The following is a 26,426-nucleotide window of genomic DNA, read 5'->3' as shown; positions in this document are numbered from 1 at the left end:
ATTTTATTCTTCAAATACACAGATTTAATGCATACGAATGCTGCACAAAAGTAAATATTTCTACATGCAAAACATAGATTTGCGGTAGTTTGGGGGCTGTGAGTACTAGACTAAAATCAAACATAAACAAATAGAACCAATTCAGGCGCGGTCCTGTTATCCACGGGTTAATTTAAAATGCATAAGCAAATTTCTAGACATAGACATTTCCACATTCTCAAGCCCCTATCCTAAGACAAAGTATACTCATGTACAATTTTTTATTTGTTTATTTCGAGGATAACAAAGACGCCCTGTAATTTTTCAGAAAAGTGTGTGGAGATGCGATTTGGAATTTTAACGTAGCTTTATCAATTTTTCAGTGATATCGCTACGATGTCTGCACTGCAGTTTATTGTGTTGTCTAGCACTAGGGCATCATGCCGCATACATGTAGGGTCATGCCCCACCCAGTCACATTATCCTGACGTCAGGCCGACCAGTCATAGCATTACATTTTAATGTTGAGCGCAAAGTGAGGTATCTACTAGTACCATTTGTATAAGGCTCTGTTGTGGAATAGGCCGGAGTTCGATCCCGCCACCTGTCGCATCTGAGGCGGACGCTCTAACCATTAGGCTACCTCAGCGGTCCAGAAAAGATTGAGATTTTACAGATTCCATTCAGTGAAGTTACCATCAAAATAAGTAATATAAATCGAGATAAGTATTTTAAATCCCGAAAACAAACAAACCGTTAAACAGTTCTTTAAGAAAAGGGAATACATCAAGAAGTTGATATTAAAAGATACCTTTGTGTTCGGGCAGATTTACAATACAGTTGTAAGATCGTAAGCTATGCTAAATCACTCTGCAAATATTCAACGAACATTGATCGAATTTGAAATAGCGCACGTGGACTCGGCAAGTATTTAAGTTGTTATTGAATCAACCAAATTTGGAATACAAGTCGAATCATTAATATGGATGATAGTATTGGAGAAATGTTGTAAATTGCTATTTAAAATAAGCAAATAGCAGAAAGATGTCCTGCTAGTTTGATAACCTCCAAAGACAGTGTGTCAAGAATAAATTATTAGCTTCCCGTTTAAAATGACTGACTACGAACGGTATTTAATACTTTTTACTGCCATCTTGAAAGTCTAGTTGCTTACATAAATACCGGTCAATTGTGGGAATATGACATATATACGGGGCATAAGACAAAACTATGCAGACTTAAAAGAATGATTGCCTGATTGACCAGGCGCCATGTTATACGAGAGACTGGATACAAGATTTCCCGTTATAAGGTTCTATGATAATCGCATGGATGACCAATGGCAGGCAGATGTTGCTCACATGCGAGGATGTGACAAATGCAACGACAGATATAGTACATTTTGCGATGATAGATGTCTTCTCAAAAGACGCAAATGATGAGGAGGTAGAATCGAGAAAGGAAGATGACACGCATTACTATTTCGGGAAAATCTTCGAAGACCGAAAGCATGGAAACACACATTGTTATGAGTGAAAAGAGTTTCTGAAAAGGAAATATAAAGTTTTCATATAAAGGAAGAAACTACACCTTTTTAACTTCCTCAGACAAATCAGCACATGTAATGGCAAGATTTCAAAGACCTCTAAAGACTGCAATGTGGAAGCATTTCACTCATTATGCCGTCAGAAAAGGACTGATGACTCTTTACTAAAGCAAATTTACAGCATATATATCACTATAAACTGCCACACTGCAGACAAGGGAGTGATATGACTAAAATTGTTAAAGTTGTTCATAACTCAACAACATACAAACATACACACAACTAATACGTTTAAAAGTCCTAAAATAAAAATTTGTAGAGCAAAGTTTCGAAATACCAAATCATATGTGCTAGGGTGTAACTTCCAAAATATAAAGAGATAAAATTCAAGATCAAGCAATGAACTTTAGACGATACAGTTAATTACAAACGGAAGAGATATTGAGTTCATACTTAATTTACAAAAAGTATCTCTCTACGTCAAACAACCTGACATATGCAACACCAATCTGATTTTTAACTGCATATTAGCGAGGAGAGCACTTTACCCGTGCAATGTATAATATACATTTTATTTTTATGATCAAGAAACAAAAATAATGAGGAAGTGTGATGTGATGTGGAGTTTTAACGTAACTTTAACAATTTTTCAGTCATATCGCTACGATGTCTGCAATGCGGCAGTTTATAGTGATGTCTTGCACTGGGGCATCATGCCGCAGACATGTAGCATGATGTCCCACCCAGTCACATTATTCTGACACCAGGCCGACCAATCCTAACACTAACCTCTTAATGCTGAGCGCTAAGCGAACCAGCTGTTAGTACCATTTGTGTAAGTCTTTGGTATGACTCAGCCGGGGATGGAACCCACGACCTGCCGCATCCGAGGTGGACGCTCTAACCACTAGGCCACCGGAGCGGTTAAAAGAATGAAGACACTGATAGAACTAAAAGTAAAATGCTAAACTGCATTCTTTGGACTCATTGTGGGTTTTGTATATATATTAGTTACAAGCTGACGTAGCATATAAAGATAACAGATACCAACGTAAGATAGTCTCGTAAGCAAGCAAAAGATATCGCAAGAAGTGAAATATCTTCAACACACTATTGTTGCACGTATAGTCTTTAAAACATTACACGCAGACTGTTACAGACACCGGTACGAAGCTAACTATCAATATGCTGCTTTCATCTGGTAATTTTCTTCGTGTCGCTTGTCGGTGAAAGAAGATGCTAACAATCTGCATATAACACATGTCATCATATCATACGGGTTCAGTGATTTGTTTTCAAGTTGAATGAGCACAAAATCTTCATGGCACACAACTATGTATGTTTATCTATTTCAGTAAGTACAAACATGACTAATCCATGCATAACAGAACTAATCCATGCATAATGGGTCGTACCTTGAGACATTAAGATGCTGGTACTCATACTGATTTGGCACATAAAAAAAAGTTTAGAATACCACTAAAACATATAGATACCAACAGATGAGTATTAACTATTTCCTTGCAATAATAATTGGAATTATAGAGCCAATACACTTGCAAAAGCATATGAAGTGATAGACGGAGAAAATGAAGAATATAAACGGGATACTATTTGTCTGGTTTACAATAATCATGCCTGTGACTTAACAACACAATAGGTTTATTACAGGAAGAGAAACTGGCTTCCTTTCTTATACTAATACACCACTAGGGAGAGATTGGGGGACACGACATACATTTTTTAAATTAAAACCTCACGCTTGTTTCTCCTAAGGTGAATTGAAAGCGTGGTTTGATAATGCCAACAAGAGTGGAGAAATCAACCCAGAAACGTTCCTAACAGAACATTACAAAAATTATGAACAACTATAGAAATTCTTCCAAGCGTCTCTTATTCCCAGGATTTCAAGAACTTACAAAACCACTATTTTTATGAACATTAAAAGCACACGTCAAAAAAAAAACATAGAAGTGTTAATATAGTTTAATGGCAATCGTAGTATCTGGCTTGACATGTAAAGTACACACTACAAAATAGCGTTGTAACAACCGTAATGTAGCCAACTTACAACCATGTCTCAAGTTACGTAACAGCAGAAAAGAAAAAGTAGATGCTGTCAGAATGTATTTTAATTTCGTATCTGATGTTTGTCTCTGTGTAACGAAAAAGAATCAGATAAGTACAGTTATGGTTTAGACATCAATACATTATTTGAAAGATCATTCTAACATGAACATTTGCGGAGTAACTAATGTGACCAAACAGAAGGCAACTTGTCTAACTATACTAACTTTAGGTGGTAGACAGTTTGTCAAATCTGTACGGGTGATCGTGCAAACATATGAATTCAGTCATCAAAGATTCTAGAGAAAATACGATGGTTTGTGTAGTCGTCTTCTATTGCAAGGTCAAGAAAGCTATGAAAACCAAGTTTGAGGAGATTGAAGCAACTTGTAAAAAGAACACACGAAACATACTTTAGATGAGACTATAATCTTCTTTTCAATAAAACAAAGTAGTATGCATCAGTATAAATGCTTAATGAATGTGTATCAATAGTACATCGTCTTATTCAGTCATTATATGTATCTTTAATTTTGTATCAGAGTTCGTCCACGTACAATGTGGGATAAGTTTGACACTGCAAATCCACGATTGCTTAGTTTTCTTGTTTTCAGACTGACTTGCAGTAAGTCTGCATCTTTTAGTTGTCCGTGTTAAACCATAAATATGTGTAACTGTCCTTTTGCAGTCTTAGGTCTTTTTATCCATGGGCGCAGTCAAATCACGAGTTTGAGTGCATCTTACAATCCCCAAGGATAGGATTCGTTGTATTTTCATTATGGTGAATTGGGATTGATGTTCTCTTTCTTATGTCAAATTAGCCACTATGTCGATGAATCACTTCAGTTAAACTGTATGTTAATCTGCTCGGTAGAGATTTATGGTGCACCAAATGTTTCAATGTCAACTCACTTTCTTTGGTATATATTTGCTGTCATATTATCCCAACGCAGATCCATCTAAGCTAATCCTTGCCGTACCTGAACGAATTAATCGACTTGAGCGCACGGTAGTGCATAGCAATATACCAATAATTATATCCGAGGTGGATGTTTTGCCACTGTTTTTCAAGGTTTTTCTCTTACTTATTTTTAAACTCTAGTTGGTAATAGTCCATTATTTTCCTCGTTTGTTGATTTTCTCTGGAATCGTATCAGTAATCTTCGTCTTATGTGAATCTTTACTTTCTTGTGTTTTATCTGTAGCTGTTGCTACATCATTCCTAATCTTCTTTTTTGAGTCTTTGTTTTCACCTCTTTTTGTGTTTATTCTTTCCGGATGAGGGTTGGGATAGTGGTGTGCCATTCCGCAATAATGTTACTTGGTCCGGGCGCAAGATTTATTTTACACATTGTGCCCCTTTCTCTCAAAATTTAATGCATTTTCTGTGGTATTTTGGAGATAAATGGCTTGATATTTCTCTATCATGAGAATTCTCGCTCCTATATATATATATATATACATATATATATATATATATATATATATATATATATATATATATATATATATATATATATATATATATATATATATATCAAAGACGTCGACATTTTGCGTTATTAATGTTGACGTTAAACTTCCGTTAGAACCTTTCTAGCATTACTTCGAGTGGTATCTCGACTGGTATTCCTGTGATATGTATATCGGTAAATTTCACTGTGATCGGAAGTCTCTTTGAAGTCTCTGCTACATTTAGTGTTCTCCTTTTGACTTCTGCAGCGTGTTCTTTAAATAAAGGATGTTCTCTATTCGGATGTAATACAAATGTTCCCCTCTAGAACGTGAAATGGCTTGGATATCTTATGATGTTAGGTATCTCATTAAGGTGTCCAATACGAGAGTCTTTCTTCCAGTTGCTACATGTCAGATATCCATTCCCTAATTTCCTAATCTCCTATTCACCACAAGGAATTTTCGGATGGTATTTACCATGAGCCAGGTCTTCTTAATGTTTATAACACAGCTACAGGAATTTTCGGATGGTATTTACATGAGCCAGGTATTCTTAATGTTTATAACACAGCTACAGGAATTTTCGGATGGTATTTACCATGAGCCAGGTCTTCTTAATGTTTATAACACAGCTATAGGAATTTTCGGATGGTATTTACCATGAGCCAGGTCTTCTTAATGTTTATAACACAGCTACAGACAAATAATAAACTGACAGTAAATACGGCTAACCATTTCAACTTCCAATGAGTTTGCTAATTGCCACAAAGTGATGAATTCTGGGCGCAACCATCCTTAACCAGAAAATTCAAGAAATCGGAAAACTAAACCATTTTAACAATCTACCGGTTGATCTCGTTCCCAGCTGCAGCTTTGGCGACACAGAAGAAGAAAAAAACACACAATGTAAATCTAAAAATAGAAAATCACTCAAAAACCATTCCAGGTTCAAAATTTCAAAACTATGGTCTTCAGAATGTTTATTTAGAATAGTTTTGAAAAGCAAATATGAATGGAGGAACTTTAAATTTGTCTATTAATATTTCTGAGGAATCAAAATTGGTTTAGTGCATTTGAGAATAAATTTGACAAACGTTTGCAAAATAAAGTGAGACGCATCACAGAAAGCAAGCATATTTTTGATTATGACACAGAGTTATAAGAACTACATATTGTTACAATGTTGATGAGACTCATTCGTCGCTGGAGAACAATCAGGGCATTGTATGCTTGTTTTGATTTTAAAATATCGCGATTATAGAAAATAAGGAGAATAAATCAGACCAATAGTGTTTGAAATTTTCTTGTTAACAAATATCGAACTGACTATTACAAATCTAGTCTGCATGTATGAAAGGGGCCGAATCTTAGTTTTCTTAAAAATAAATGCTTAAACTAATACCGTTAAGTTCAATGCACCGGTAACGTCTTGTCATGAAAACATAAATGAAAAGAATTTGAATGTAATTTAAATTAATGAGCTTTCTGTATAACATTTAATCTATTCAATTTTTGTTACTATGTGAACCTTGCCCAGATATTAGCTTGGAAGTAGAGGGTGTGTATTTAATAAGTAGGGCGTATGAGAACAGGTCACTTACTTATCCAAAACTTATAGTTCATCAGTGAAGTAAGGAACAATCCACTTGCATGTGACTGCAGTTAATATCCACTCATATGTCCCGTACAAAACGTTTGAAAAATTCAAAGATAGAGTAAAGGCAATGCAGACAGGCCGATGACAAAGCATATGGTTAACCCGAGTTTCAGTTATCTACGCCAAATGGGGATGTTTAGGTGACTTCAACACTATCTTTCATAAAACGCCAAATGTCTCATTTATTTTTCTAAAGCATACTTTACAAAAATTAAAATAATACTTGACTAAAAATGAGAAATATTTAATAAATAGAAAACCACATAAGTGTATTGTTCCTAGGAGGAAAAAAAATCACTTGATATGGCAAGATGGCCTCCACATATTCCTACGCTGTATCAAACGCATTCTTTCCACACATATGTAGTTTACTCTATGCGCCGTTTAAACGCATCATTTTATCTGGTGGTACGTACCACATTACTTCTTCACTGTACCGGTTCTACATTAGATTCCGTCAGTAAGGAATGTATGTAAATTCCCGAATATTCCTGTAACGACTTTAATGATATCAGCAGCATGACACAATTGTCCAGTTGATTATTATGTTTAAATAAAATAGTTGTATTTTTCACAAATTAATTCTGAATATTTCAAATATAATTTTATTTATGATCCTTTGCTCATATGTTTAACATGTGCACGTATGCTAAATGTGTTGCCAAATGGGAAGTTGTGAATGATATTCAGGCCAAATCCAACATTTAAAAACATTTCTGAAATATTTTGTAATTTTTTAAAATATATATTAGCGTATATCAATTTGTTAAGAACATAGATTCCTTTGCAAGACTACGAATCACAGGAGAGCAGTTGTTTTCTGTTTGAATTTTTCGTAATTTCTCAAGTCCACTAAATATTTTTTTCTTTCTGTTGAGTGTTTTATGTTTACTTGCCCTCTATGATGAATATCTTGCCTGAGTATCTTCATACCACTCAAAGTGTCCGTGCCTATTATAACTATAGTGTAGCCATTTGATTGTAGGTATAAGAATGAACGCTTTATTTTTTATCAACAATATCTCTAGTGTAAGTATAATGTCTTTCAGTGAGTGTCAACAATAGTGTGAGCGTAATGACTTTAAGTGAGTGTCAGCAATAGTGTAAGCATAATGTATTTCAGTGTCAGCAATAGTGTAAGCAAAATGTCTTTCAATGAGTGTCATCAATAGTATAAGCATAATGTATTTCAGTGAGTGTCAGCAATAGTGTAAGTCCAGTGACTTTAAGTGAGTGTCATCAATAGTGTAAGCATAATATCTTTCAGTGAGTGTCAACAATAGTAGTGCAATGACTTTAAGTGAGTGTCATCAATAGTGTAAGCATAATATCTTTCAGTGAGTGTCAACAATAGTAGTGCAATGACTTTAAGTGAGTGTCATCAATAGTGTAAGCATAATGTCTTTCAGTGAGTGTCAGCAATAGTGTAAGCATAATGTCTTTCAGTGAGTGTCATCAATAGTGTAAGCATAATGTCTTTCAGTTACTGTCATCAATAGTGTAAGTATAATTTCTTTCAGTGAGTGTCATCAATAGTGTAAGCATAATGACTTTAAGTGAGTGTCATCAATAGTGTAAGCATAATGTCTTTCAGTGAGTGTCATCAATAGTGTAAGCTTAATGACTTTCAGTGAGTGTCATCAATAGTGTAAGCATAATGTCTTTCAGTCAGTGTCAGCAATAGTTTAAGCATCATGTCGTTCAGTGAGTGTCAGCAATAGTGTCAGCATAATGTCTTTCAGTGAGTGTCATCAACAACGTAAGTACAATGACTTTAAGTGAGTGTTTTCAATAGTGTAAGCATAATGTCTTTCAGTGAGTGTCGTCAATAGTGTAAGCATAATGTCTTTCAGTGAGTATCATCAATAGTGTAAGAATAATGTATTTCAGTGAGTGTCAGCAATAGTGTAAGCATAATGTCGTTCAGTGAGTGTCATCAATAGTGTAAGCATAATGACTTTAAGTGAGTGTCATCAATAGTGTAAGCATAATGTCTTTCAGTGAGTGTCAGCAATAGTGTAAGCATCATGTCGTTCAGTGAGTGTCAGCAATAGTGTAAGCATCATGTTGTTCAGTGAGTGTCAGCAATAGTAAAAGCATTATGTCGTTCAGTGAGTGTCAGCAATAGTGTATGCATCATGTCGTTCAGTGAGTGTCAACAATAGTGTAAGCTTAATCATCACAATTTAGTTACAATTTTTAGATTACAACTTTAACAACAATACATACATACATCACAAATTCATCTGCTTTAAGGTAATGTCCATTTAATTTCGACGTGGGGGCTGCGATATCCTTTTGAGCTGGGCCGTACTAGTTTATTTTATCTCAAGAATGTAAAACAAATTAATATAATGGACATAGTATGGTGTTATTTTCCCAAAAATCACAGCTAGATATTTTTCATTGTGATTGACTGGCGGAATATTGTTAGCAATGTGTCAGGACACTGCCCCAGAACAAAAAAGAGCTGGTCCCTAAAACAATTGCGTTAAAACATTGTGTGTATCGAGGTATGTTCTGAAATATCACTGTATAGCAAAGTGCGATAACATTATTTACCTCCCTTAAAGAAAAACTGCAACGTTTCATTCTTGCAATAAGCGTACATTAGTTACTTCCGGGGAGCATTGTAACAATATATTTTAACAAAGGAAAAGGCGATCCATCAAATTTAAACGTTACAAGTACGTAACATAAACGCCCTGGAAAAAAGAAAACAACATTCTTCACTTCAATCGTTAAACGTCGACTGATTTAAAACCTCTGATGATTTTGAAATCGTCTTTCAGCAGAATTTTAACAAACAAATGTTTCATATGCTCTTACCTCAAGATTTATAAGTGAGTCATTTGCAATGAAACATACGAATGTATTGCTATCAAAATGGATCACGTTCAAACAATTCGGACTTCACGAATCTTTGAACTGGATTTAAAATGTATTTTAGTAGAATTGTATGTGTAGTTTGTTTGCTTACATAAATGTTTACCCTAGTTTTGTTTCAAATAATGGAACGTTTGCATAATCTTGAGGGGCCGTAAATTTTAAATATGCAGGAGAAATAGAGAAACAAATGCCATTTATAAATTTGCCAAAGCACTTATCCTTCCTTTTTGGTAATGGATAACTAATTCGTGAAAATACAAATTACCCATAACAACAGCAACAATGACATAGCAATCTTGTGAAGAAATATGGGGTCTGAATTTATGTAAGTACATCGAAGAAAACTAATATATATTGAACCTGTTGGGGAAATACCAAACGTCGACTGATTTTTGCCATCTCGGCGACAAATATATAGATGCAATTGCGCACGGTCAATTAGATACAGTCAAATGAGATAACGACTTTTTAATATATTTGCACTTTGAGAAGTTATGAAACTGAATATATTACTTATACCTTTTTTTACTAGACATATTAAACCTGGGAAAGACTTAAAACCATTAGGTGGTGCATAATGCAGTATTGTCAAAACAATCAATGTCTGTGTTAGTTGGATACTTTTAATAGAAAAGAAAAGAATTGAAATAATATTTTCAGATTTGTATGTTGTTCAATTTATGTTCCCTTAAATTGTGATTTCTAGAATAAATTTATGTTTGTATTGTATTAAAAAAACCATTAAGAACTAAGTGCTTCTTCAATGCATCTTATTTTAGTAAATTTAAAGAGGGATATTCATAAGAATACATTTTACGCACAAATTAAATCAAAGCTATGTGCATATTTTTCAAATTTTTTATGATTATTTCCACAATAACTTGACATAAATTTCATACCAGTATTGATATATTTTATTTAAGTATCGATTTATATAAAATTTATATAATCTGAATATTTTAGTCCTGATTTGGAGTTTTGTTCTCAGGAGATTGATAATTATTACCCATGGTTGCGGCTGAGAAAGCATGCAACACATATTGCCCTCCTCCCCGCCCAATTAAAAAGTGATATATGCCATGTGTTCCTGTGTGTCCGTCTATCATATAGCACATGAAAGAAATGGCAATCTATTCAATAAGTATCCTAGCCATTGTTGGAAATTGTTCCCAGGAAGTGGCGGTTTATACTTTTCTTATCGTCGGCAATGGAGACCACGTCAAGGGACGTAATTTCAAGATGCACTTACCGAACTGGGCTATACCGCGGTAAAGTTTTCAAGAATATCTGGTTTTTTGTTGCACTAAACTTTCCATTACTGTTTACCTGATAGTTTTACAGCACCATTAAACTTTTAAATCAGTATTCATTGTCATAATGACGATATTAACATAATGTGAGAAGATTGTAAGAAGATTGTGATAGTGTAGCAAATAAAGACAGTGTTGAATTTTTTTAAATCAATAAATGTTTATATCGATAGTCGACTATACTTCATTTCGATTCAGACCTGTTGCGTAATAGCTATGTAATAACATACATCAGCAAGTAATGAACTGGGCTAACAATTTTTTCTACCGGAGTTCCCATAACGCTGGAACACTACCAAAATGTCCTGGATATTTATTGATTTTATGTTGGGCCGTTTGTTTTAATCTTCGTGTAACCTACTTAGAGCACAATCAATAGATTATAACACGGTCTATATATTATAATACAGTCAATAAAAGCGAGTGAATTAAGAATATATATGGACCATGAACGGTCAAGGATACGCAAATATTCGAGTGGCTAGGCCGAGGGTTAGGAGTGAAGAAACAAAATGGAATTTCAGGAAATTTCACGTTGCATTTTAAATTTATGATTGAAGAAAAAGCAGCCTATATTTTATACATCACTCACCTTTAATACTATCACTCAACTAACTACTACTTTCCCGGAAAATGTGTGAGCTGGACACATATAGGCTAACCCTGGAAAACGTTTCAAGTTGCACGTGCACACGTTGCTTAGATCGATAAAGCTTCTAAATAGTTCGTGAAGGAATATCTCGTTATTGAAGCGTTTATATTTTATTTTGTAGCCCCAGTTCCCTCCCTGCTGATAAATAGTGTTGGCTCACCTATGTTTTTTTAACACGTTATCATCAAATCTATATGGTTCTGCCTTCACTGCTGGTGCTTTGACGACATTATTAAATTGCAAATTGATGCGCAGAATAATAACATAAAAAGGTACTATTTCCCTGGATCAAATGTATCTAATTTAAAACAGCCTTGTTGGACGCTTTTAGACGGCAAAAACGTTTTACATTACTTGGGATACGATAAACAACAATACAAATTCATCAATGTAGGCTCACTTGCGGTATGTGACTTTTCGCCGTAAACTGGTTTTAATGTCTTTGAGCTTCACACGCTGTGTACTGATAGGAACATTTTAGATCTAATGCAGGCATAAGATTTGCAAGAAAACAATTAAGTGATTTAGTAAGTAAAACTAACAATCCTATGCCATTTCCGGACTATAAAATGTGCTAAAATCCCAACCAAAACACGATGGAGAGCATATGAATGTCAAGACTTTGCTTGTGGGTCAGGCATATTCTCTTAACTTTCGTAAACATTAAACTTCGCAAATCCTATATGATATTCAAATTCCAGTATGGTTCTTCCGTCCTATACCAATAGTTGTTATTCCCACTCAAGGAGTAGACGATACAACCCAAAGCAAAACATAGAATTTGTTCTCGTCAGCTGAAATATATAAATTATTCTAAGTACCAACCTGTTCTGGATCCGCCATGTTGACTAAGCTCCTAGTGGTTTAAAAGTGCCTGTCAAGGACCTTGGAAACTAAAGTCTCGATATTGATTTCCGGATGAAGTTACTCTTTCCCTGATGCTACTAGAAGTTAATTAAAGGTGTTGTGAATTGATTAACACAGCTTTTGATTCCATAACTGCAAGCAATCTATATGCAACAATGGTTGCAGACCACGTTTACTGATATTTGTCAGTGTACACGTTCGTATGAACTGGTTGGAGCACGATTATTACAGCATGAGTTCTCATGATAAAATAAACATTTACTGAAGTGGTGTGGGGGTGGAGTTAGGAAAAGGAAAAAGGTGTGTGTGGACAGGGATTAAACTAATTGCATCATACAGCGTTTCATCAATAATGTTTTTCGTATTTCCAATACGCCGCACAGGTCAAGGGCTTATTTAATAAAACAAAAACACAAAAACCACAGGCCTTTAGATGTTGATGTCGAACTCAACGTACATTTATTTTGACTACAATGGGTTGACTTTTGCCACCCTGGATCTAAAAATCGAAACGTTTGGTTGAAATACTGAAATAGAAAGTAACACAGAAATATTCATGAACATATAACAATACAAAACACTGATTTGAAAGCAGGATTAATTAATATCTTAAATTTAGGATGCTTGTCGTTTAATTCCAACACCTCCGAGTATATTCGTTATACTGCAATTAGTGCTAAAGATGTATTTGTTAAGGCTTTGAAAAGAATCGCTAAACCAAAGTAATGAATATTATTGAATTTTAGCGTTGACTGGCCCTTTTTTAACCGATTGTCCAACAGTTTATTTCTGGATCAATAGTTGGACGATATTAGTTTCATCTCAGCAGGTCACTGATGTTTACGCCTTTATGGCACGTTCCAGTTAGATGCGCAGTGTAATAAAGGTTGTATTTTGCGCTACTTCCGATCAATGAAATCTGTTTTCGACGAGATGTGATTACGTTTTTCAAATGCATTTATATAAATCAAAGGAATTGGTTGTTGTTGTTGTCGGGCTTAACGCCATGTTTCAGCACACGATAGGCTATACATGGCGGCCAGTATTATTGGTGGAGGAAGAACCCGGGAAAACCCCGGAAAGAACCACCGACCCACGAGAAGTTACTGGCAAGCTTTCTCACATACCAACAATGGCCGAATCCAAGACTCGAACCCACGCAGACCAAAGGAATTGGATGAATACAGCAATAGTGTGCTTGGTCTACACCGCTGCAGTCTGGCGCTCGATTCTCGACTGAAGCTCTAGTAATGTTACGAGATCGGCCATTTGAGGCTAGTGGTGTCCTGCTAGATCTGTGCTTCTTTTGATCAAAAACAACCTCATTCCCAGAATATAGGCCAAGAGCACATTACGAATGTTCTTCTTTCTTTCTAGGAGAGGATTCCGAATCGTGTATTCTTGTTTCACGAAGATATTTGTCAATACAGGACTGCTGAATGGTCTATTTTACGCATATCCTGTACAGTGCAATCGGTTATTAGGGCTACTTATTTAAAACGTGAAATAAGCTCGTGTATCATGGAAGCTTTGTTAATAGTATAGGATTTAGTGTACATGGTTTGTATTTGACAATAATTGTAACAATGTTAAGATTAGTTTTTCTCTACAATAGGCCCATATTAGTTTCACAAGAAAATATAAATTACAGGTGGTGTTGTTCCAGTTGAAGGGACTGTTTACGTATTTCTATTGAAAGATTATGCAGAAAAATCAATAGGAAACCTCCTTTCCTGCCGAATACCAAAGAACGTTACGAGATTGGTATTAATTACACAATATTAAATGGAAACGTGCAAAGTTCCCGTGTTAAGAAGAGGCCGCATGTAAATTGCGCGTGCAACTGAAAAGAGTTGCAAGGCAGCACGTGTACCCTATACAATAAATGATATTAGCGTTTACTGATAATCATTCATACATGAACATATTTTGTTCGCCAAAAAAGGACTTAATTTCAGTGGATATTACATCTAAGGTGTGTTCACAATTGTTGTACATCTTCACTCTCTGGTGGTGTAGATATTACATATATCACGTGCACTACACCGGTAAATGCTCAACCCACTGCGCAGTTTGTTACGATAGAATAGACAACGTGGATCTTGGTCTGCTAGCGCATTATACAACAGTAGAACGGGAACATGCGGTAATCTACCATTCAGTACAACACGAAATGTATCGATACGTGTTTCCGTTTTGCACTTAAACGATAGCGGCTAGACATTTTCGCTCCTCGTACTGGATACATTATAATGTTCGAACGCCAGCCACCCACTGCTAGTGACATAACCTGTTTTGAACTCAGGCCTTTAAATGGGATCTGTACGTATTTTCAATGCATTTTGACACATAAAGTTAGATAACTATGGGCCATAAGTAGGTCTGGTTAAATAATGAACGTGCTGTTAATTACACAATTATTAAATGCGGCATCATTCAGGTTGAGACTATTAACAAAATTTACTCGTTTGGACGAAAATGTCAATGTGTATGTAAATGTGGATGCATGCGCATTAGCTTCTGGAAAACTCGAAAAGAAACTACCCGAAACGATAGTTTGAGAAGCAGTGGGTTGAGCATTTATCGTTATAGTGCACGTGATGTGTGTAATAATTACACAATACCAAACAGTGAAGATGAACAAAGGTTATGTTATACACACCTTAGTTTTAATATCCATTGAAATGAAGTCTCTTTTATGCAACACAATCATTTCATACATATCTTATTATCTGCAACACTAATATTGTTTATTTTATAGGATACACGTGTTGCTTTTATTCTCTTTTCAGTTGCACGCGGAGGGAACGCACGCGCCATTTACAAGCGGCCTCTTCTTAACACGGGAACGTTGCCCGTTTCCACTTTAACGTTGTGTAATTAACACAATTCTCTTAACGTTCTATGGTGTATTGCGAGATAGAAGATTTTCTATTGATTTTTTCCACATAAGCATTCAATAAAACTACGTAAACAGTCCCTTTAATCGGAACAACACCAATTGTAATTTCCATTTTCTCATGAAACCAAATAGAGGCGTACCAAATGAACAAGAACTTGTTACATTTATTGTCAAATGCAAGCCATGCGCACTTAACCGTATACTTTTAATTAAGCTTCCATAATACACGAAGTTATTTCGCATTTTAAATAAATAGCTTTAATATCCTACTGCACTGTACGGGATATGCGTTTAAATAGACCTTTCAGCAGATATTATAATTGACAATTGACAAATATCACCGTGAAACGATCCAAATCGAAATAGAAAGAGTTTGTTATTTCGAACCTATCGATGATAGTACTGATAAATATGGGTCTGTGTTTATGTAAATAAATCATCACTTTTGGGAGGCAATAACTGTTTGAACAATGCACTTAATGAAAGCATAACTTGGCAATTAGAGTAGTCCAGTTGGAATAGGAATATGTAAAGTCAAATATACCCGTTTGATTATTTAACAATTTTTTCTTTTTCTCTTTAAATTTAAAATTCATGTGTGTCGAATTGTTGATGTTACCTCGCCTCAATGCGGAATTTGGTGTGCTTTAACAATTAGGCTGGATTTTGTGTTTGGATATTCGTCGTTTCGTTCAATGTATATGTGCAGCTTTAAAGTAATAACTATTTCCAAGACTACAAAAAGGTAGTATTGGTTATAAACTTCGAGCTTCAACATCCACAGAGACAGCTCTGAGTCGCGGGTTTGAATCCCGTCCGAGTCATACCAAAAGCTTTTTTAATTTTTTTTTACTAGCAATTGCCTCGCTTGGCGCACAGCATTAAGAAGTTATGGTTAGGTCTGGTCGGCCTGATTTCAGAATAATATGTTTGTGTGGAAAATCATGATAAATGTCTGCAGCATGATGCACCAGTACTAGACATCACTATAAACTGTCACACTGCAGACATCGTAGCGATATGACGGAAATTGTTTTATAGCTACGTTCAATATCAAAATCACACGCACGCGCGCACGCACACGCACACGCACACACACACACACACAGCAATATACTGTTACAAGCCAGGGGCATTTGCTTGACCAAGTGGTGTCAAACCCTGGCGCGATTCCCGCTAGATGTTACAAATTTATCCCAGGTTTTCAAAGACTTCTATACATAGCCATAAGAGAACCTACTCCCAAAAGCAAACGTTTGGAACACCATCACGTAATCGATTCAACTATAATGTGGTGTTCAATATCATTATTTCACGGTGATAATTAATTATGTGTTATGAATTGTCCTTCAGAACTTCCCAAATGGACACAATTCCATCAAAGCAGCCCATTCAAAGTATGCATGATGGAAACCACATTAAACCATAACGATTGTCAAGATGGTAGCGAACAATTTTAAATACACTGTACGAAGCAATTTCCAACTGGCTAGTCGCTAAAAGGTCAATGACAATGTCACACAGGAACATTCCTGTTAGAATAGAATGCGTCCTTCAAAGAATAACACGTCTCTTACGAACCTCAACAACAAGTCAGCCATGACATCAGCGCCCAAACTGGCGTGACTACACGTTGTCGTCCACAGACCACTGCTAGACCTGAGACTGCCGTCAATCAGCCGTTCACCGCAAATATTTACTCAACAGGGACAGAAAAAATACAAGTAGTCCACTAACCTCCAAGCAATTATACATAAAACCACCACCTTCCCATATCAATTTAGTTCGCCTTCACTCACAACACGAACCAAACATATATCTAATTTACCAAACACTTGTTCCAAGCAGCAAACAACATCTAAAAACGTTATGATCTAACACTGCACACGATTAATCTGAACAATAACTTATTCATAAGAACATAAAACGATAGATGTCTGTTATTACATAATAAACTCACTAGAATCATAATTGGTATACAGATCAATATAATTCTAACTGCGCAGCTTTTGTATCTCAAACAGTTTGACGCTTTGTCATATACCCAGCCAAAATGAATAATCACGGGGAAACGATTAGTACCCACCCATAACAATTTTTTTTTATTACCGATCAGTGCTACAAGCAAATGAAATAACTGAACTCAGTTTCAAATAATGTCTGTAGCTTAATACAACACAGTAGCGTTTCTTCCACGCGCCCTTCTTCGTTCAGTTAAATTGGTCATTTTGATCCGTAATTGGATATGCAGATACTTATTCTTCCTTTTCATTTTCATCACCACTATCGTCTATTTCTTCCTGGCTATCAATGTTTATGTTGACTCTCAGGTCGCACGAAGCATGCTTTTAGTCGGTTGAAGTGAACAATCTGGATCGCCTTATGGTTCCTCCTTGCGATCAGGTGTGTAACATCAGTTACTTTCTTACCAATCTGCCATGGTCCAGTCCATTTGACCTGTAGTTTAGGAGATTTCCTTTTCTTTCTTAGAGTATGGTGCAACCACACCAGATCACCATCACTGAAAGACTGACCATTAGCTTTGAGATTATAAGCGACTTTCTGATGACGAATAGTGGTGCATATTTTTCTCGTGCTTCCTTGTTGGCCTCCCACAGTGCTTTTATATAATCCGACACAAATCGGGGTAGAATCTTTGAGGCATCGTCTGGTGTTTTGCCAACTAGAAGATCCGTGGGGAAAATAACTTCTCGACCCAGCATCAGCTTGTTCCTTGTGAATCCGGAGAAAGTGTGCTCAAATGCGTAAATCCAAATGTATTACAATACCATATCTGAAGATAAGGCAGTATTAATTTTTCAAGATTTTTTTATACTTAGTAAGTCAATAATACATTGTTTTAATTTTCGTTAAATAAGTTTCTGACATTAATATTATTACAGCTCAAATCTAGTGACATACCTTGGTGTATTTTGTGAAGAAATAAAGCGTTTGTAACTCTTTAAAACAATACAAATACTTTTTTAAAAGAACAAATCTAGCTGAAATGTTAATGTATTTCTTAAGTGGAAAAACGTACTGATGGCAAGGTTTGGAATCGAATTGATAGGACACAGAAAGAACACATTACAAGTGACAGCTGTTAACAATTTTCCACCGAAAATGATGAATGTTTACTTTCTCAGAAGCCGTAGTTCAACCGCTGGCTTAAAGTTGAAATATTTGACTCAATGATTACACACGAAATAACTGAAAACCATATAACTGTGGTGTTTTAATGAACATTTGCTAATTTTTACAAATATTTTTTGGCTCCAATATAAGCTTCACTGGCATTGGCGTGTCCTGGGTACTGCCATCCGAATTTGGTGTCTAGTTATCAGCTTTTTGTTTTGTTGCAAGAATTTTTTGTTTATTTCATTTTTTCTTTTGCAAATATGGAGCCAGGGAGAGGCGTCCTAAATTTTAGCAATCAGTTTTCATTAAAGAACCATTCTCTGCTGAATACTTATTAATTCGTGTTGCATCAAATATTAAATACATATAGGAAAAAACAACACGATTTTCAACGTAGTTCAAAACTTTTTAAGCATGTCTCCCTTAAGTAATCACCTGTACTAAATTATACAGGTGGCGCTCTACAAATAGTAGGTACAACTAACTGTGGCAGATATAAGGTTAACTTGTTTGCATTTGCAACATGCATAATATAAAGAATGTTGACATACGTCTGCGCTATTCAATTCATATCCTGTAGCGGAAATTTCTTTACATATTGTACATGTGGAAACTTTACATAAGCCAGGAATACAGCTGAAAAAAGTGGCTTCTTCCATATGCTAGATAAATCAGGATGACCTAGTACAAAATAATTTATCTTTGGCAGTTATTAAAACAGGAAAAACAAATTTTGCCATAACAGGCAATATCAGCTTCTGAATATGCGATGAATGAGTCAAGAAAGATATATAAATTTAAAAAACAATCGGCACCCTATATATTCATCTTGACTTCCAGGAAATTAAAATGGTCAAGCGAACAACGTTCATGTTTTGGTGAATTATTTGTCTCTAGACCAACTGTTACCGCTTTACACGTTTTGAAAAAAAATAACTATTTAGCTTTAACAAATGTTATATTTGCTAGTAAAAACAAATTTTATCTTTCTTATTTATCTGTTGCTTCGAACGTCTTAATATATATATATATATATATATATATATATATATATATATATATATATATATATATATATATATATATATATATATATATATTGTTGTTGTTATGGGGTTTAACGCCATATTTCAGCACACTATAAGCTATGCCAGTATTAATGGTGGAGGAAGAACCAGGGAAAACCCCAGAAAGAACCACCGACCCACGAGAAGCTACTGGCAAGCTTTCTCACATACCCACGTTATCCTAGACTCGAACCCACACAGACGGAGGTGAGATGGCAGTGATCCGTAACGAAGAGCGCTTTAGACCACTCGGCCACTCGGAGCCCATATATATATATATATATATATATATATATATATATATATATATATATATATATATATATATATATATATATATATATATATATATACAGAGAGAGAGAGAGAGAGAGAGAGAGACGGCTTCGACACGTAAGTGAAAACAGCCTTAATTAAGACTTAGAGAACACACTGATATAACTAGTTCATACGATACGGACTTGATTAAGACTTGGAAAACACATTGATATAACTAGTATATAGGACACGGACTTGATTAAGACTAGAGAACACATTGATATAACTAGTATATAGGACACGGACTTGATTAAGACTTAAGAGAATACATTGATATAACTAGTACATAGGACACGGACTTGATTAAGACTTAGAGAATACATAGATATAACTAGTACATAGGACACGGACTTGATTAAGACTTAGGGAACACATTGATATAACTAGTCTATAAGACACGGACTTGATTAAGACTTAGAGAACATATTGATATAATTAGTTCATAGGACACGGACTTGATTAAGACTTAGGAAACACGTTGATATAACTAGTCCATAGGACACGGAGTTGATTAAGACTTAGGGAACACATTGATATAACTAGTCCATAGGACACGGACTTGATTAAGACTCAGAGAACACATTGATATGACTAGTATATAGGACACGGACTTGATTAAGACTTAGAAAACACGTTGATATAACTAGTACATAGGACACGGACCTGATTAGGACTTAGAGGACACATTGATATAACTTGGTCCATAGGACACGGACTTGATTAAGACTGTCATCACAATATCCCCTGATGGATCACGCATATCTCTGGAAATGCATAAGTGCTGGCTAGTAGTTTTTTTGAAGACAATTCATACTCATTATAAAAGTTACTGTAAACCATTGATGGACGTTTTTGTTTTTGGTACAATGCCATTTTTTTAGAACATGATAGGCTATACAAGGCGGCCATAGTATACGGTGGAGGAAGAACCCGAGAAACCATCGGCCCAAGGGAGGCTACTGTTAGGCTTCTCACATACCAATGTTGGTTAAGAACGAGACGCAGACCATCGCGAACACAAGTGAGATGTCTGCGGTATGTCAAGGCAAGCACCTTATATCCACTGCCCTGCCCCCAGGTTGCCCTTATAGACTTGCAATGAGCCATCTTAGTGTATCATATTATCTGTAATGAACGTCGTGTGTATATATGAACGTGGTGTGTGTGTGTGAATGCATGTTACCTTGTGTAGGAGTAGGGCGGCGAAAAAGCAAGCATGGATATACTGTGTCGACCAGAATCAAATTTATAAAATACATAAAGGTCAGAATTATCAAATAAAACCACGAGAAGATAAACTATTCCGATAGCCTCAGGAAATAAAAGTCAAAAGGTACAACGCATCATTCTGTTTTTGAAAAAAACGGCATATAAAACCGAAGATATTAAAGGTAAAATGAATAAAAACGGATTCAAAATTTAATAAGGAAATCTACATGTAAAAGAGATAATTATGAAGGAAAACTTACATATGACATATAATTATAATGGGAAACTTACATATGACATAATTATAATGGGAAACTTACATATGACATATAATTATGATGGGAAACTTTTGCATGCGACAGATAATTATGAAGAGAACTTACATGTGACAGATAATCTTGAAGGGAAATTTACATGTGACACATAATTATGACGAGAAACTTACATGTTACATAGATAACACTGGTCAACAGTGAAATCATTACTGACTTGAAAAGGCCCTAATCTGTAGTATTTTGGTGTGCCGAACACGAATATAACCGTGAAAAATTTGTATTGGCTCTCGTTTTGAAGATATTCATATACCTCATTTTCTATGTTTCACTGTGTAAATTTCTCCAGTAGGACTGCAGCAACATCTGGAATAATGATGTAACATTGCATAATACCATCATGCTCACATCATCCACAGTTGATTGCATCATTTTCTGATGCAATGCAATACTAATGCCATGCGGCTGCTGAAGTAAGGTGACGTCAGCAGTGTACTATGCATGTGTAGGCCTATTATACTAATGCCAGGCGGCTGCTGAAGCTGACGTAAGCAGTGTACTATATAAAGCCCAATCAGATAGGTTCAGCATTTAAAATATTTTAGACGTTGTGCGAGACAGTTCAAGCTACTGTTACATAAAACTTATTATTTTATCCATTTACGTACAATAAAGAACAGTAATGCCTCGAAAGTGTGTTAATACCGCGGACAATTTTTGCTATATTTGTGGGGAAGTGACATTTGCCAACCAGAAGAAAAGTATCAATTCTCAAGTGAAGAAGGCATATCATCTTTACTTCGGATGCAAGGTTGGTGACCAAGACAAGCCTTGGGCTCCGCATATATGCTGTGCTACATGTACAACACAGCTTTCACAGTGGTTGAATTGCAAAAGGTCATCAATGCCGTTTGCAGTCCCAATGGTGTGGAGAGAGCCAAGCAACCACCTAAATGACTGTTACTTCTGCTTGGTTCCTCCTCTTTCCGGCGGAATAACGAAGCGAAAGAAGTCGAGAATAGTCTACCCAAACATTCCGTCTGCATTGAGACCAGTTCCACATGGTGAGGGACTTCCTATTCCAGAACCTCCAGCAGAATATTCTCTTGATTCATCTGACGAAGACAAAGGTGAGTCGACCTGTTCTTCTCCTGGTCCATCAGCATGCAGTGATCCAGATTTTCACTGTGGTGCATCATCAACCCCACACAGAATAACACAGGAAGAACTAAATGACCTGATTCGTGATTTGGACTTATCAAAGAACAAGGCAGAATTGCTAGGATCAAGACTCCAACAATGGAATCTTCTAGAAGAAGATGTCACAATTACTGCATATCGAAAGCGCCACCAGCAATTGGAGCCTTTCTTCAGAAAGGAAAGTAATCTGATATTCTGTTCCGATATTGAGGGCCTCATGAATGCTTTAAAAATCACTCATGACCCACAAGAATGGAGACTATTTGTGGACTCTTCGAAACTGAGTCTCAAGGCTGTGCTTTTGCACAATGGAAACATTCTTCCATCTATTCCAGTAGCGTATGCTGTCCACATGAAAGAGACATATGATAACTTAAGGCAGCTACTGAATTCCATTGAGTATAACAAGTACAGCTGGCACCTCTGTGGTGATTTGAAGATAGTTGCCCTTTTAATGGGACTGCAGCAAGGATATACAAAATACATGTGTTTCTTATGCGAGTGGGATAGCCGAGCAAGGGAAATGCACTACATGAGGAAGGAATGGACTCACAGGCAGAATGTAGCCATTGGAGAGAAGAATATCCAACACCCAGCTCTGGTTGAGGCTCAGAAAATCTTGCTACCACCCCTTCACATCAAACTAGGTTTGATGAAGAACTTCGTGAAAGCCATTGACCGGACTTTGCCAGCATTCCGATACCTGCATGAAAAATTCCCTCGACTCAGCGAAGCAAAGATTAAAGAGGGAGTTTTTGTGGGTCCTCAGATTCGAGAGCTTTTCAAAGATGACCGGTTCAACAACTTGCTGGAAGGTGACGCGAAACAAGCATGGAATGCTTTTCGCCTAGTTTCTACAAACTTCCTCGGAAATGTTAGGGCAGAAAACTATAAGGAACTAGTAGAAGACATGTTGATGAAGTATAAGAAACTTGGCTGCAATATGTCTCTAAAGATTCACTTCCTTCATTCCCATTTGGATTTCTTTCCTAGCAACTGTGGTATTGTTAGTGATGAACACGGCAAACGTTTTCATCAAGATATCGCAACAATGGAACAAAGATACCAGGGAAAATGGTCCACTACAATGCTGGCTGACTACTGCTGGACACTCCTCAGAGATGCTCCCGAACAGCTGTACAAGAGACAGGCGAAGAAATCTAAGATGTAGTCAATGACTTGATTTTTTATAGGTAGGCTATTACAGTTGACCTTTTACTATTGGAATGCATTTCGTTATGTAAACATTAATTTCTTGCAGATTACAAAAAAACTAGAGCCAATTTGGCAATTTGACTGTCATATTCGTGTTCAGCACATAAAAATTTATAAGAATTGACTAATTTTATTTCAGTAACATGACTTTTGTAAAAATTTGTTGTCCAGTGTAATCCAAGGTATTGAGATAAATATTTATTGGTATATATAATATAAAACAATATAAGATTTAATTTTTACTCTACAAAGAACTATTTATATTTATTTATCTTTTACATTCGACCGTCAGATCAAATGAATGACAGACACAGACATTAAAGCAGACAGACAAATTACATGCACAATTTACCTTAAAAATTGGTCGAGAAAGCCAGAAAACCATTCATCTCGTTCGATATCCCAGACTGATTTATGAAATCAAAGCCTGTTTCCTAATCCTTCCAATCTTCTTCCGCAAAGTGGAAATGCATGTTAAGTCCTTAAATCAATTATATATTTGCTTGTCTCAAAGATAATTTCTCTTACACGCGTCCCATCAACCGTGTCATTATTATCGATCACAGGACAACGACGTTTAGTCATGGCTATCATTGGATGCGGATCTGAAATTATTGGTTTGGATACGATAACCATTGTAAGCATAAAATAATTTCTGATATTTCAGATTCCCTCGCGTGTGCGCTCATGTGTGTGTATGCCTGTGTGCCGTACAGCATGCATTATTTGCTCACATAAAATTTAGCTATTTTGTTTCAGGATAAGAACCAATCATCATTTAGGCTTTATAGTTTAAATAGTGTGGATCGAGAAATATTATAGCATAGAAGGTGGTAAGTTTATCCAGTCATATTTTCACGATCTCACTTTGAGACAACTAAATCGCTAAAAGTACTCCATCGAGTAACAAATACGACGAGTAAAGATATAAATATATTTGATAACAAGGGAAGAAATAATAATAATAATAATAATAACAATAATGATAATAACATCATCAACAATAACAACAACATCGTTAACAATTTGTCACAGACTGAGCAAGAAGGAAACTTTCGTAAATATATATATATATATATATATATATATATATATATATATATATATATATATATATATATATATATATATATATATATATATATATATTGAGAGAGAGAGAAAGAGATGCATCTTGTTCTGCGTGTTTTATCATCAGGCACTAAATTTGTATGATTCCGTAGCTATGTTCAAGACGTTTAAAAATATAAAAAAGGTAACCGAAGCCCAGCATGTACATCAGAAAACACATGGAAATATCGCCAAACATTAAAATTGAGAGAGTCTGATAGTATAGTCCTCGCTTTTACACTGTTAGATTTCCTTGTATGATCATATTTTATCTGGAATAGTGTGGCCAAAACAGAGTCTTACTGATACTTATTCAGCTGCCATGTGAGTCTTCACTATAAATATATAACCAGGAACAAATAACTGAAATTAAACAGACTGACAGACATAAAAGACAAAACGGAAGCGGAAAATCAAAAGAGCACAGTAACTAGTGAATATCTTTAGGCTATGAACTCGTCCACATCATTAACTACATCGTCGTTTTCAAATGGACGAAACAGCACGTTTAGTTTATTCGCATACAAATGTAATACATAGAACGTTAAACGCCTGCTACATGAGCGTACGTTGTTTGTTTACACACACATGATTACGTGATCAATATAACTTTAATCTGCCCCTAGAATTTGACCAATCAGAGACTGATAAATTGACACACCTTCAAATCTGCGTACGTGAATTAACCATCTAGCCACTCACACAGAAGCTGAACTTCAGCACCTGATGGACCGCTTTGCTAAAGAATGCGATGGGTTTGGGTTGACCATCAACCTAAACACAACAATCGTGATGGCTCAGAACGCGGACCCCACAAGCATCATCATCAACAACTATGAACTTGAAGTAGTCCCAGTTCACGTACCTCGGCTCTACCATCACCAACAACCTTTCGCTCGATGCTAAGGTCAACAAGCGGATTGGAAAGCATCAACAACTCTCTCCAGATTGTCGCAGAGAGTGTGGAGCAACAGCATGCTGACCTTGAACACTAAGATCTCCGTGAACCGTGCCTGCGTGCTAAGCGTGTGTTATACACCAGTGAAACCTGGACTCTGTACGCCTCACACGAGACAAAACTGAGCGCCTTTCACATGCGATGCCTCCGACGCATACTCGAGATCAACTGGAGCGATCGAGTAAAAAACAACGAGGTGTTTGAACGTGCCAAGATTTCCAGCATGCTCACACTCCTCCTCCGACGTCGAATACATACATACATACATACATACATACATACATACATACATACATACATACGTGTTGAAAAGTTTTGAAATATTTGAAATGGGGATAAAGCATTGATATTACAAAAGAACCTACTGCGTGTCCATATGTGCTAACAAAATTTGGAAACTGAACAAACAAAATCCTGCATTAGTATGTCTTGTTAGGAGTGAGTATCAAATACGTGAAGTGGACATGATGGCCTGCGGAGATGTACGCATGAAGCGCTTACTCAGGAATGGTAAACGAGCTTTATGTATAAAAGATGGACAATCGATGGCTTTAATAGCATATTTTCATTGTGCGTCAAAGATAGCAAGCAAAGAGTTTTTCAAAGGGACTGAAT

General features: G+C 35.9%; 1 protein-coding gene across 1 annotated transcript in view; it reads right to left on the bottom strand.

Moving 5' to 3' along the window:
• The window catches only part of LOC149793780 (echinoderm microtubule-associated protein-like 2), a 71,187-nt gene extending 58,789 nt beyond the window's left edge, over positions 1-12,398 (bottom strand). Inside the window, exon 1 of the mRNA XM_089969049.1 lies at positions 12,381-12,398. Coding sequence (XP_089825175.1) covers positions 12,381-12,398 — 18 coding nt within the window. The remainder of the gene's footprint in view (positions 1-12,380) is intronic.
• Between the last annotated feature and the right edge of the window lie 14,028 nt (positions 12,399-26,426).

The sequence above is a fragment of the Sinohyriopsis cumingii genome, chromosome 8, assembly GCF_028554795.1.
Source record: "Sinohyriopsis cumingii isolate HCF-2022 chromosome 8, ASM2855479v2, whole genome shotgun sequence".
Classification (NCBI taxonomy): Eukaryota; Metazoa; Mollusca; class Bivalvia; order Unionida; family Unionidae; genus Sinohyriopsis; species Sinohyriopsis cumingii.
This window is presented reverse-complemented; position numbering and strand designations above follow the sequence as displayed.